General features: G+C 33.6%; 2 protein-coding genes across 9 annotated transcripts in view; one reads left to right on the top strand and one right to left on the bottom strand.

Annotated features, from left to right (window-relative positions):
• Positions 1–3,320, bottom strand: part of piezo2b (piezo-type mechanosensitive ion channel component 2b) — an 82,191-nt gene extending 78,871 nt beyond the window's left edge. For 5 of the 8 annotated variants that reach the window (XM_026205531.1, XM_026205534.1, XM_026205532.1 and 2 more), the window contains exon 1: positions 2,670–2,733. In XM_026205531.1, the coding sequence (XP_026061316.1) occupies positions 2,670–2,733 (64 nt within the window). Of the gene's footprint in view, positions 1–2,669 lie in introns of all 8 variants that reach the window. The other 3 variants (XM_026205528.1, XM_026205536.1, XM_026205535.1) reach the window with 2 other exon arrangements.
• A 6,196-nt stretch (positions 3,321–9,516) lies between these two features.
• On the top strand, positions 9,517–13,473 carry LOC113045276 (cathepsin Z). Its single transcript, XM_026205527.1, has 6 exons — positions 9,517–9,667; positions 10,452–10,615; positions 10,698–10,877; positions 11,993–12,143; positions 12,444–12,609; positions 12,688–13,473. The coding sequence occupies exons 1-6, from the start codon at positions 9,537–9,539 to the stop codon at positions 12,799–12,801; spliced, it is 906 nt and encodes a 301-aa protein (XP_026061312.1). The 5' UTR covers positions 9,517–9,536; the 3' UTR covers positions 12,802–13,473.
• The last annotated feature ends 165 nt before the right edge of the window (positions 13,474–13,638 follow it).

Here is a 13,638-nt window from a genome sequence, read left to right as displayed (position 1 = left end):
CTGATAAAGTCCAATCACAGGCTCACAAACGTCTCAAGGCCTGCTCACATCTCAACGTGAACATTCAGCGCTCCTGTCCGTCCTGAGCGGATGACCTTTTGCGCAGTGCTACTTCACCCCAAAAAATAAGATCATCAAATATTAAAGGTGTGTTTACGATAATGGGCAGCCAATTCTTGTCTCCTCTGATGCCACATTATTAATTCATGCGGTTAAAAAGACTTTCCACCGATTAATGGAGATGCTCCACGGCTTGGCAATTGTGTTTGGAGGAGAGAAGACTTGAAAGGACTGTCAACAGATGCATTACCATCTTATAGAGTGGACCTTATCTACCTATAGGAGGAACCCTACTGAGAGACAAGCAGAAAGTGCATGCGTGTGTGTGTGTGTGTGTGCATTGCTGAGGGTTAATTATAAAGGAATAAGAGGAAATGTGAATATGTATTAATTGTGGGTAACCACAGATCTGATTAAGACCCTTAAACAGAGCCTGTAAAGCTTCTAGATTCATTTCATGGTTGTAAAAGCAACAGTAAGTACCAACAGTATAAAAAAAAACACCTTGGAAATAGGCTTTTTTTTTAATTGTCGTTGAGTGTAAATGAACCATAATCTTTCTGACTATTGACTAATGTTTAGGTGGCTCTACACGCAACAAACAAACAAAACAATAAATAAAAATATATATATTTTTATAATTATTTTATTCCAGCTAGTTGCCGAGGCAATATTTCTATTTTCATTTTAAATAAATAACTAAATGACACTAAATGACATGAAGATAACTAAAACTTAAATATAAATGTATAAACACTATAAACATTAAATAATAATAATACTATAAATGGTAAAAACACACAACAAAACGACTAAATGCCCCAAGTTTATTATAGTTAACTAAAACCCTAAAAAGTATCACTGAAAACGAAAAAACAAAAACATAAAAAATTATATATATATATATATATATATATATATGTGTGTGTGTGTGTGTGTGTGTGTGTGTGTGTGTGTGTATTATTTCAGCTAGTTGACAAGGCAACGTTTTTCATTTTTGTTTTAATATAACTTGACGTATGAAAATAACTAAAAATGAAAAAGAAGAAGAATAATTACAAAAAAAATGTACATTTCAAAAATGATTCAGGGTTATTATAAAACCATAAAAAGTATCACTTGAAACTATAATTATATATAATTATATAATTTAAGTGGTTTAAGACAAGACAACATTTCTCAATTTCATTTTAATTTGACTAAATTTAAATGACTAAACCTGCTGTATACACTTTACAACTAACCCTTCATGTATTTTTGTTATTTTATTAATGCACTTAATCATTTATTTTTTATAAGTACTTATATTTGTGTATATTCATAAGTCCCAGCTGTCAAGAATATACAGATGGGAACCGAGCACGTGTTTAATAATAATGTCACAAATAGGAAAAAAATGTGTAAATGTGTTATTAATTATTACTATAAATGGTCAGGCCTGAATGGAATCATACAGAATTAAAAATAATGTTTTATGCAGATGTCACTGGTGTCGAATGTCTCTTTAAAACACTCGGAGGGGTTTCATGTATTACTCTGTCAATAATCAATGACACCCACTCATCCCCTGTGATCAAACACTCGTTATCAGATACACCCCACAGAACAATTAACCAGCCACAAGTTAAACCACAGCAAAATATAGATTAGGACAAACCGTGATTAATAATCATTTATCATGAATGTTTTACATCAGATGACATTAAAACAAAGTCCAGCCATAAAGCTGTCTGACAAAAACTGTATTTCTCTTTTAAAACATGAAGGATGCATGATATTATTGTAACATTTAGATAGATAGATAGATAGATAGATAGATAGATAGATAGATAGATAGATAGATAGATAGATAGATAGATAGATAGATAGATAGATAGATGGCAGTGGTTTGTGTACAGTATTTTTGTTTAAAACACATCCAAAAATTATATATTTTGTGAATCTTGTGAATTCTGAACCAAGCAATGCCTTAATACCTTTAAAACTTTGTTTCATTAATTGTTTTGTGTTTCATTATTAGTTTACTGTTTATATTTTAAAGAAAAGCACTCATAAAAAAAATCGATTTTAAATATATAGCTGTTGAAAATGTCTTTTTGTTTTGTCACAGAAATTAAAAACTAAATTAATTTGAAAAAAATGCGCATTAGAATTTATTATATATTTCCCACAGCACATTTCCACATTAAAGTGTGACAACTAGCCCCGGTTAATCCTTCAGTGCAATATCTTAAATAAATAAGTGACAATTAAACCGTTTTCCTTAAACACTTTTCTTGTAAATATTTGAATCCAGAGACTAATCAAATATATGTGATTTATATGAGTTTGTAGACGGAAGAATGCGGGAAAATGACGAAATGACAAATATAGCCTACTACAGAGATAGTGATGAGCGGTGCGCCCTTCTCCACACACAAACGTCTAAATTCTTTATGAAATGTCAGTTTATATAAACAAATGACGTCGTATCTACATTCTATTTAAATTCAAACAGTATTTGACAGATCCAGAGCTTCGCGTTGATCCGCGCGTGCCGCGTAACGCAGAAACTGCGCGTCTCCGAACTGAAGACGCGAAACCCTGAACGGGATCAAATCAACGCTTACCTGCCGCCAGACACACTGGCAACAGCACTCTGAAGATCAGACCACACACCACCTCAGAAGCCATGGCTCTCAGATGTGAGGGACAAACTGCAGCATCCAACAGCCAGATGTCCTGAACCCGGGACCAGACGGCATCCTTCGAGCACCTTTACACCGGATCCTCCATGCGTCCTGCATGAAAACTTCCAGTTAAGGACTCCCGTTGTCTAAAAAAAAGTGCTTTATGTGTGTCTCAAGTTGGTGAAAATGTTTAATCTAACTCATGGTGGTACAGAGATGTGGCGTTCGTTTGCGCAAAGTCCTTTTTTTATTCTCCAGCGCGCATCAGGCTCTCTCCAGCGGCGCCTCTGCGCACGGAACGCGTCCGAAAAACCGCGTGAATCCTGGAAAAACTATCAAAGTCACTTCGTGTCCTGTGGAACAACGCGAAAGGATCTGATTCAAGTTCTTTAAGGCTAAATAAACCGTCCCGTAATCACCTGAAGTCACTCATGTCGAAGGTGGGCTTGGTGACTTCCTCGCTTCCATCTCCACACAGCTGCTCTGAAAAGCCACAGGCATTCCGGTCAATGACAAACGCCCAATCCTGAGTGATGGAGCGCCGGTCCAATCACAGGCCGCGGGGGGCGGGGCCTGCGAACCCTGAGGGACGCTCCATTTGACTGCAGTTTTACTAGGAACTCATCATCATTAACACGAGGCTTCTAGAAAAGATTTTATCACAGTCATGCACTCTTTTCTTTAGCTGACTAAGCCAACTGGGAAATAATAAAAGCCAGTCGCATAAATGGATATGAGATAGCCATACAATGGCATGCAAAAGTTTGGGAACACCTTGCAGAATCTGTGAAAATGTGAATCATTTTAACAAAATAAGAGAGATCATACTAAATGAATGTTATTTTTATTTATTACTGTCCTGAGTAAGCTATTTTACATAAAAGATGTTTGCAGATTTTTCAGTTTTCCAGCATTTTTGTTTATTTGAACCCTTCCCAGCAGTGACTGTGTGGTTTAGATCCATCTTTACACACTCAGGACAATTGAGGGACTCAAACACAATTATTAAAAAAGGTTCAAACATTCACTGATAATCCAGAAGGAAACAAGATGCAATAAGAGCCGGAGGGTGAAAACTTTTTAAATTTAAAGATCATGGTAAATTGTACTTAATTTGTCTTCTGGGAAGGTGCAAGTATCTTCTGTTGCTTCCGAAGGGCAGAAATAAATGGAAAAGTTTATTATTAAAAAAAGTACATTTTAAAACCATCATAAAAATGTGCTCAAATTATTAATAAATCATAAATTGATTGTATTGATCATATTAACATCAGACAAGTCTTGGTTCGTAAAAAAAAAAAAAAAAAAAAAAAAAAAACATTGTACTAACTGTCCATGTTGTTTTACAGTATAACCAACGGTCTAGTAAAGAAGCATTCGTTTGCAGTTAGTTCCTTCCCTGACGTCTATTTCACCAGAAATCTTCAGCAACTATTAAAGCCCTGCTGTTCCCTTCACATGCAGGTTAGCAGTGGATATATGTGATCTAATGCTGCAGGTGAGGCATCAATAACCCATTTGTCTGACATTGTGTTTGTTCATTAATGGTGTTGATTATAGGAGATCAGGTCTCTCATGCTCTTTAAAAACTGCACATCAACTCTGGGCCTCGGGATGGCATCAAAATTTAAACACAAAGCACTTACACTGGATCAAACTTCCTGGATGTTTAATTCCTTGGCTCTCATAACTAGCTAATAATAGAATAATGTCTATAATCCATATACTTAGTAGTCTGCGTGCACATTTATTAGCCCTAACATATACACACATATGCAAACAATTAGAGATGAAATATTAAGCATAAATATTTAAACCAGCAGTACCTTCATGTTAAAGATGACGAAGGAAACATCAACAAGCTGCTTTTATGATTTTAAACATGCTTTTTGTGGAAAATCCTCACTACAAACTCAAGACAGAAAAAGGTCTTGTTCAAAACAACCTAAATCCATTTTTTATACGTCTTCTTTGATTAACAGAAAGTTCATAAGAACAGAATTTATTTGAAATAGAAATCTTTGCAACATAATAAATGTCTTCACTGTCACGTTTGATCAAATTAATGCTTACTTGCTAAATAAAAGTATTTATTTCTTTAGTCTAGTGTACATGAATCAAAGCTTCTTTAAAGTTAACACGAAACACTAAATAGACATTTTGATCTCCAGAGGATTGCACTATATTCACTCAACAAACCATTTTGACAAACGTCTCTTCTCTGAAGTCTTTTCAGTAAAGCATAGGATCAACAATCATGCCTAAGTGGCTTTGCAGCTAATCAATACTGAGCGAAAGGAAGCGATTGATCAATATCTATAGTTTTTTTACGATTATTCTCTGAGGATGGCGACTCCATGACCAACAGATGTCAGGAAACATTCACTTTCTATCCATAATTCATCAGAGAGAATGAGTTAAATCAAAAGAATGGTCTTTTCTGATGCCGGGTCCAGCCCAGAACATGGGTGGAGATCATCTCTTATATCCACCAACATTTAAATTATGCAGAAACATAAACGCGATTGATTACACAGGTCTCGTTAAATGTCCAGCGAACGTTTGTTTGATTGTCCATCAGAAAACCAAACTGCATGCTGATTGATGTTTTGATCATAAAGCGACGCCAGGGGTATTACTCTCTTTTGCTTAGCATCGACCGTAAACTAATTTTCTACAGTCACAGGAATATATAATAAAACTGCAGTATTTGTGACTGGCATAGATCCACGCGCAGAGCATCTGACTTACGACATCCATTAAGAGCCATTTATAGAAGCTTAACAAGTTTGCCTGAATCACAGCTGATTTAGAACAAGATGAATCTGAAATTAAATTACACTTAAGCTTCTAGATTTCAGTGCAAAACAAGTAATGATAGTAGTGTTTGCTAAGGCAAAGTCTCATAGACACTTGGGATGAGTTCTTTTGATTTGGGTCTTTAAATACCCTTACAACCGCCTAGCAACATCAGAACAGTGTTATTAGAGTAAGCATGGAAAAAAAGTTAACCAAAATAAACTAAGCAAGTAAACACCCTAGCAATACCTTATCTGAATTTCATGAGGAGCCAGTGTAGAGATGCTAAGACGTCATCACTCTTTCTTTACCCCTTTAGCAGCCTGGCTGCCATGTTTTGGATAAACTGTAAATGGGACAATGCAGAAAGGGCAATACCAATATATAACAAATTGCAATAGTCTAACCTTTATGAAATAAGTGAGTGAATCTTTATTTCCAAGTCCTTATTAGAAAGAAAATGTTTTATTTTAGTGATAAAAATCAGGCGAAAAAAGCTACTGTTATAAACAACACTGATCTGCTTACTGAAAAGTAGTACTACTACAAAAGTAGTGATTTGAAAATCACTCCAAGACCCCTCACATGATCTTTTACATTTGACCACAGAGGACCTCACTGAGCAGCAAGGTCAGGTAAGATAAGATATGCTATATTTCTGGAAAAAAATAAGGCTCAGGGAAACCATGTGCAATGAAATTCAAATGGGCCTAAAACTGAACCTTGGGGGGCACCACACTGTGAAAAGTTACCAAAATTTACAAAGAACCATTCTTTAAAAGGTAAAATCAATGGAGGGCAGATTCTATTGGTCAATTGTGTTGAATCGGGTCTGAGATCTTTTACAACTAAGACAACAGGTGAATCTGAATCCATGGACAGTAAAATATCATCAGCAGGATAATAATGCAGATTCAGTGCTATGCACATGTCTGAAACCAGACTGATACAGTATGTTAATACATTTGAAATTAAAATCATGACAAAATCTAAACAAGTAACCTTATAGTAACCACATAGCAGCACACAGAACAGGGTTATCAGTTAACTAGAACAAATAATTTCATTACCTGAAATAAACATTAACTGGAATAAAATAAAATATTAACATTTTATTTCAGCTTGTTGCTAAAGCAACATTTCTTATTTTTATATTTTTTAGCTTGATGTACTAAACTGAAACTAAAATTGTAATTGATAAAATTAAAAACAATACAGACATATAAAATATACATATATAAAAATGACAAAAAAAAAAAAATGAAAACGAACTAAAAAAGTATCAGTACTATAAATATATCGCGACAATACTAAAATATCCCTGACTCTGAACATACGACATTCCAGGATTTACACACTTCATGTTAAAGAAAATGAGCTGGTAAAAACACCACAACAGGGAATATTACTAATGGATTCCTCTGTTCTGGAATGAGTGTATGGTCGCCCAATCACAGCATGTTATCTGTAACAGTGATGTCACATGACCCTGTTTGTTCAGTGCTCTTATGTAATCGCACAGCTTTACACTAGGTGTGGTGTTCCAGGTACATCATCATCCTCTTCCTCATTAGAGCCCTAAAACATTGATGATAACCTCTTAACCAACAACCACCATCTACCTTTAAAGCTCTGCATTATTAATGACTCTTTAGCCATCTGTACAGTTAGAATTAGCGTTTGAGAGCCGACTGATGCTTTTAAGTTACAAAGTTTGTTTGTCACATGTCCAATAAAGAAAGACGAATGTTCGTATCTATGAGATAAAGCATTACTGTGAATAAAAGAAAGCTACAGTGGATACACAAACATTAGATAATGCATTGAGAAATATACAAAATATACAGAAATAATGGAAAAAAAATGATATGACTGTAAAAAGAAAATGATTCAGCTGTGGTAGTCTGTAAAAAAAAATATGGTCAAAATATTTCAAGCATTATGGGATGGCAGGTTAGTGCCTGTATAGATTTAATTAGTGAATATATCACTTATTAATGTAATGTTAATATATCAACACACCTGAACTGTAGGTAATGTAGTAAATGTAGGTAATTCTTAGTTTTAACTCATTTTGACATAACCTTACCACATATGCATTTTCTTGAAGTGAAAATGTATATAATTTTTTTATTTTTTTTCTTAGTATTTAAAAATAATTTTATTATAATTCACATAATTCATATCTATACTATTAACGTATAAACCTATTTTACATTTTGAACAGTACATGTATTGTCTCGTTAAATAAGAACTGTAATATAATTAAATTTAAAAAATATATATTTTACTAATACTTTATAGAAAATCTAGTATATTTATACTATAGACTTTTATAGACACAATTTGTTTTATTCATATAATTTTATTTTTTTATCTAAATCTCAGAAATAAACATGGTTCTTCTGACTTGAGAAAATGCACATACTATGCATGATACACATGCTGCATAGGGCAGAAAAAGAGTTGTTAGTATGGCATTGTAAACAAACTCTTTCCCATTGACCACAGGGGTCTCACTGATCTTAATGGAGGCTGTATATCCTTTATGTTTCCTCTGAAAGTCCACAATCAGATCGTCAATCTTGTCCATTTGCATTCAGGTCATCATAAAACTACACGAGACAGTAGGAAAGCTCTCATCTCTTTGATAGAGTCAGGAGATACACATGAATTGAACTGAGAGGATATGATGAAGTGCAGGTGGAAGCGAGAGAACGACGTCAAATCGAATCACATGGCAATCTGAGTCCACACAGTCTGCTGAGTGGACAAACTCTGATCTTTAAACAACTTCCACACTTAGGAGTACTGACCATAATTTCATTACATAAAAGTTAGATCAAGAAACACGGGTCATGATGAACCTCTCACTGACTTACATTCTGCTTAATTAAGCCATTAGTTCAGTTACAGACTGTAGACAAACACAACGCTTTAAACTTTTAAATCACTTTATGAAAATGGTATCGGAAGCATTTGTTTTAAACATTTGGACCTATTATTGAATTATTCTGTGCTTAATTTAATTATAATAACTACAGATTCTGATTTAATAATTTTTATATTTTTTTTTAGATTTTTTTCTTTAAAATGTAAATAATTTAAACATCCTATGTACTGTCCTGAATTTAATTGAAAATTAGATTTTTTTAAATAATTTTTATGTTTTATAAATTAATTTACATTTTTTTGAATGTTTCTTTATAATTTAAATAATTTAAACAGCCTATTTACTGTCCTGAATTTAATTGAAAATTTTATTTTAAAAAGTTTGATTTCATAATTTTTTTTATGTTTCTTTATCATGTAAATAATTCAAACATAACTTTTATAAACCTAATTTTGGCATGATCTTACTGTGCATGAACTGCCCTGTTAAACTGAAAATTAATATAATTTATTTAATACTTTTATTTTTTTAAACTTTGAAATATTTCTCTTCATGAATTATGCTCATATTATTAACATTTATAAACCTTATTTTGAAGTCTTGTAAAATTGAACATTTATATAAATGTAGATTATTTTTTCAAAATTATTAAAAAATTATGATTAGAATTTTTTTTATATCAATTTGTATAATTTATGTTAGAATTCTTAACCAAATATGACACATCAAATAAAATGAACCCTAACCCTAAATATTAAGATAGAACATGTTCAGTAAACTAGAATACTACTGTATACTAAAAGATACTACAAACCTGAAACATTAAGAATGTATTTCAAAGCATTTTAGTGGCACCTGCTGGTGAGAATGAATCATTACAACTTTAATCCTTCAAAACAAATAAGTTCTACTGTAAACCCTAACTAAGCCTTTCAAATAAACAACAGCTCCTCCTCAAATGGTTTTAATTAAGTCAAAATGAACTTTCTGTAAAATAAATATTTTAAAACACTTTTAAACACCTTTAGTGGCGATTGTAGAGCAGTATCTCTCCGGTGCTGTAGAGGGCGCTAAAACTCTTTCTAAAGCGTCAGACTCCGATGTAAACATTCATCATGGCGACGGCTGTGTTTTGTTTTTTATTTCTGCTCGATCTGTTTTTGCACATAAGAGGATATACTGAAGTTCAGCAACTATCAGATTCATGCTACAAACCAATGAAGGACCACAGACCATCATTCATTAAGTATGGGAATTACGTTAAATCTCATTTATACATATGTTTTACTTGCAATAACAAAACTTTTACATACCACTTACAGTACTATGGCAATATTTGGATAAGTACGATTTAAGTGTCTTGTATTTTAGTACATATTAGTACATATAACATGTTAATAACATGTACCTCCTTTACTATGGTAGTGTCACCTTTTTATTTTTACGTTTGCCATAAACCATGTTTTTTTAATGTACCATTATAGTACTTTGGAACCGCGTATATTTATTCTATAGCAATATGGTAAATAACTGCAAAAAAAAAAAAATAATAATAATAAATCTGAATCAAAATGACCTAGTTCTAATTTTCTAAATTTCAGAAATTTCTGCTTATATATATATATATATATATATATATATATATATATATATATATATATATATATATATATATATATATATATATATATATAATTTACATGTATGTATCTTAACCCATTGGCAGATTTATTTTCTTGTTTTAAGCATAAACTCAATTATTTTTTCAAAAAAGGAAATGTAGTTTCTAAATACTTTTTAAATAAAGATGCATTTACTTAAGAAGCAAAATTACAAGACTTGTATTAAAATGAGTTTGTTTAAAAAAAGAAACGTCAATCTAATAACATTTTCGTTCACAAGTAAATTTGAAAATATGTAAAAGGCACAAAATGTATTTTAACCTGATGTTTACAATGTGTCTTCTGCTGTTTTTTACTGAAGTGATATGATACTGGTTCTGTAATAATAATAATCTGTGCATGTTTTAGGACATACCCCCGGCCTCATGAATATGTAAACGTCTCTGATCTCCCCGCCTCCTGGGACTGGCGCAACATTAATGGCAAAAACTATGTGAGCGTCACACGCAACCAACACATCCCTCAGTACTGCGGCTCCTGCTGGGCCATGGGCTCCACCAGCGCACTCGCAGGTCAGACTCAGGACACTACAGTACAGAAACTGTGCAGAAATACAAGTCAAAACACATGCATTTTTCTGTTTTGAATTTTCAGATCGCATCAATATCAAGAGGAAGGGGGCGTGGCCTTCTGCTTACCTGTCAGTGCAGAACGTGATTGACTGTGGCGGGGCGGGCTCATGCTACGGTGGAGATCACATGGGTGTATACGCTTATGCACATGAGCGGGGCATTCCTGACGAGACATGCAATAATTATCAGGCCCGAAATCAAAGTAAGACACTGAACTCTGCAGTGACATGAGATGCTATAAAACTGTATGGAGGCTCGTTTCTGCCATGGGACAAAATAAATGCAAAAAAAAAAAAAAAAAGGGAATTGCGACTTTTTATCTCACTATTTTGACTTTTTTCACTATTCTAAGAAAGAAGTAGAAAGAAGAAGTTCAAGATTCAACAAAGTTAGAATTGCAAGATATGGGGCCTCATTTCTAAAGAGTGCATATACACACACAGATCTGATCTTCGAGTGTGTGTTCAATTAAATCAACGTTGTTGCTCATATTTGTAAAAACGTGCTCAGCATCACTTCAGGGTCTGAGCAGATGTACGCACTTTTCTTGTCAGAGTACTGAAGGTTTTAAGCTGTTCTAAATAAAAGTATTTAGAAGATTTGGACTTGTGATCTTTTATAAGTTAATGACATTAATTAGGAGTCGTTCACAAGGCAGAGTGCTGAAACCATTCAGTTGCACGCAAGTTTACGATCATTTGCGATTCATAGATTTCATGTCTGAAAGAGAGGCCTGTGTGTGTTTTCTGTGTGTACGTTCATGTATCAATCACACCTACACATATTTGAGAGATGATCGTAAGATCAATTTTAGGATGGTTTCTGTGCAACATTGTATAAATGATGCCAATAATCTTGCAATTTTGAGAAAAAAAGTCAGAACTGCAACTAAGTTAGAACTGTGAGATATAAACGCGTATTTCTAAGAAAAAAAAAACATTTTCAATTTGCAATTCTGAGAAAAAAGTGAATGTGAGATACCGTATAAACTCAAAATTCTGAGAAATAAGTAAAAGTTAAGAATTATTACAAGATGTAAACTCAGAGTTTACAACAGTTTATATCTGAGAAAAAAAGCACTGTGAGATATACAATCAGAATTGCGAAAATAAACGTATATAAAATGCATTTCTTTATCATTACAAAATGTGAATGTCTATTTATTGCAACTTGCATTAAAACATTTGTCCAAGTAACATGAAAATAATAATTGCACTAATCATGCACTAATTTCTCCTGTATTTGATGCACACTGTAACAGTGAAGGTCACTGGATTTAAATATCATGTCTTTTATTTTATTTATTTATTTCTGTAGAATGTGACTCGTTTAATCAGTGTGGCACATGCTCGTTCTTCGGTTCCTGCTCTATAATTAAAAACTACACCGTGTGGAAAGTTGGAGACTATGGAGACGTCTCAGGACGAGATCGGATGAAGGCTGAGATCTACAAAAATGGGCCAATCAGGCAAGTTCTACAGCCCATATTTTGAGTTAAATATAAATTAACATAAGAAGCTACAACTCTTGGGCTTCAATGGTAGAGAAAATCCATATGATGCAAAGGGTAAAAGTATTTGGCTATAGTTCGTTAACAAACATTGGGCTGTTTACAGCAGGGTTATTATAGTTAACTAAAACCATTAAAACAGTTACTTGACATAAACTTTAAGTGTATAAAAAATACAATACAAGTTGTTTAATTTTGTCTGTACCAATGAACTTTGCAGCTGTGTCAGAACAGTTTCTTTGTTTCTCTGTGTCCTAGCTGTACGATAATGGCCACTAAAGGCCTGGAGGCGTATGATGGAGGGGTTTTTGCTGAATTTCACATCCTCTCTATGCCGAATCACATCATCTCAGTGGCAGGCTGGGCCGTCACAGAGGACGGGACCGAATACTGGATCGTCAGAAACTCCTGGGGCGAGTTCTGGGTTAGTAGAGTCACAGCGGCTTTCAAAGGGCTCTGGTCTGACATGGCTGTGATTTAACTCCTTGTCTTGTGTTTATAGGGAGAGTCAGGCTGGGCCAGGATCGTCACCAGTGCCTATAAGGGAGGGAAAGGAAACTGGTACAATCTTGGAATCGAGCACAACTGTGCATACGGAGACCCAGTCGTTACATAGATCAGGAAGAGCCTCACACTGACCTGAGATCAGACCTTAACGACCACGGAGAAATCCAATCGAATTGTTCTGGGTGTAAATAAGTGTTGTCATATCCAATATGGGAGATCTGTCACATTACAGTCTTTGTAGTAGAGGGAGAATGGAAATGAGTGACAGGTGATACTGAAGTATTTTATTAAAAAATTGCCAAACACTTAAGAGTTTTAAGAAAGGATAGTTAATTTAATTTAACTTTGAAATATTGCACAGAATGAATCAAGAAGTCCCCTTAGAATTACACTTCACTATTGGATTTAGTTCTAAAGAGAACACTAAAGAAATGAAACCTTTATTCTAAAAACAATTCTGTACTTTTAGCAGTGTAGCAATTGAATAGTTTTTTCTCTCTTTATCTATTTTAGCCATCGAGTCAATCTCTCTAACCTGCTAAAAAGGTCCGATTTCTCACTTAAAGAATATTTTACAAAAAAAATGAAATTCAGTTATGATTTACTAACCCTCATTTTCTTCCAAATTATGAGTTTATTTCTGCTGTTAAACACAAAAGAAGATGTTTTGAAGAGAGTTGGTAAACAAACAGTTGACGACAGCCAATGCACAGATCATAAAGCATGTAAATACATGAATGTATGTGTTTGTTATTAAATGCCAACAGTACTTTGGGTCTAAGCTTCATCTCTCTTTTGGTGTCAGTGAGAAAAAGGCTAAAGACTCCTACTGTATAATGTCTAGACAGAAAAAATAAAAAATAATGTAAAATAAATGTAAACGTTTTCCACATCAGGGTTATGTTTGTTGTATCCCATTTAAATTAGCTGGATTTTATGTTCATAT

Source organism: Carassius auratus, chromosome 27, assembly GCF_003368295.1.
Source record: "Carassius auratus strain Wakin chromosome 27, ASM336829v1, whole genome shotgun sequence".
NCBI classification, from domain to species: Eukaryota; Metazoa; Chordata; class Actinopteri; order Cypriniformes; family Cyprinidae; genus Carassius; species Carassius auratus.
Note: the sequence above shows the minus strand (reverse complement) of the source record. Positions and strands in the feature narration are given on the sequence as shown.

Coding starts and splice junctions, on each gene's coding strand:
- LOC113045276 (XM_026205527.1), top strand. CDS start 9,537: ATGGCGACGGCTGTGTTTTGTTTTTTATTTCTGCTCGATCTGTTTTTG. Junction 12,144..12,443: donor TACAAAAATGGGCCAATCAG/GCAAGTTCTACA, acceptor TCTGTGTCCTAG/CTGTACGATAATGGCCACTA. Junction 12,610..12,687: donor ACTCCTGGGGCGAGTTCTGG/GTTAGTAGAGTC, acceptor TTGTGTTTATAG/GGAGAGTCAGGCTGGGCCAG.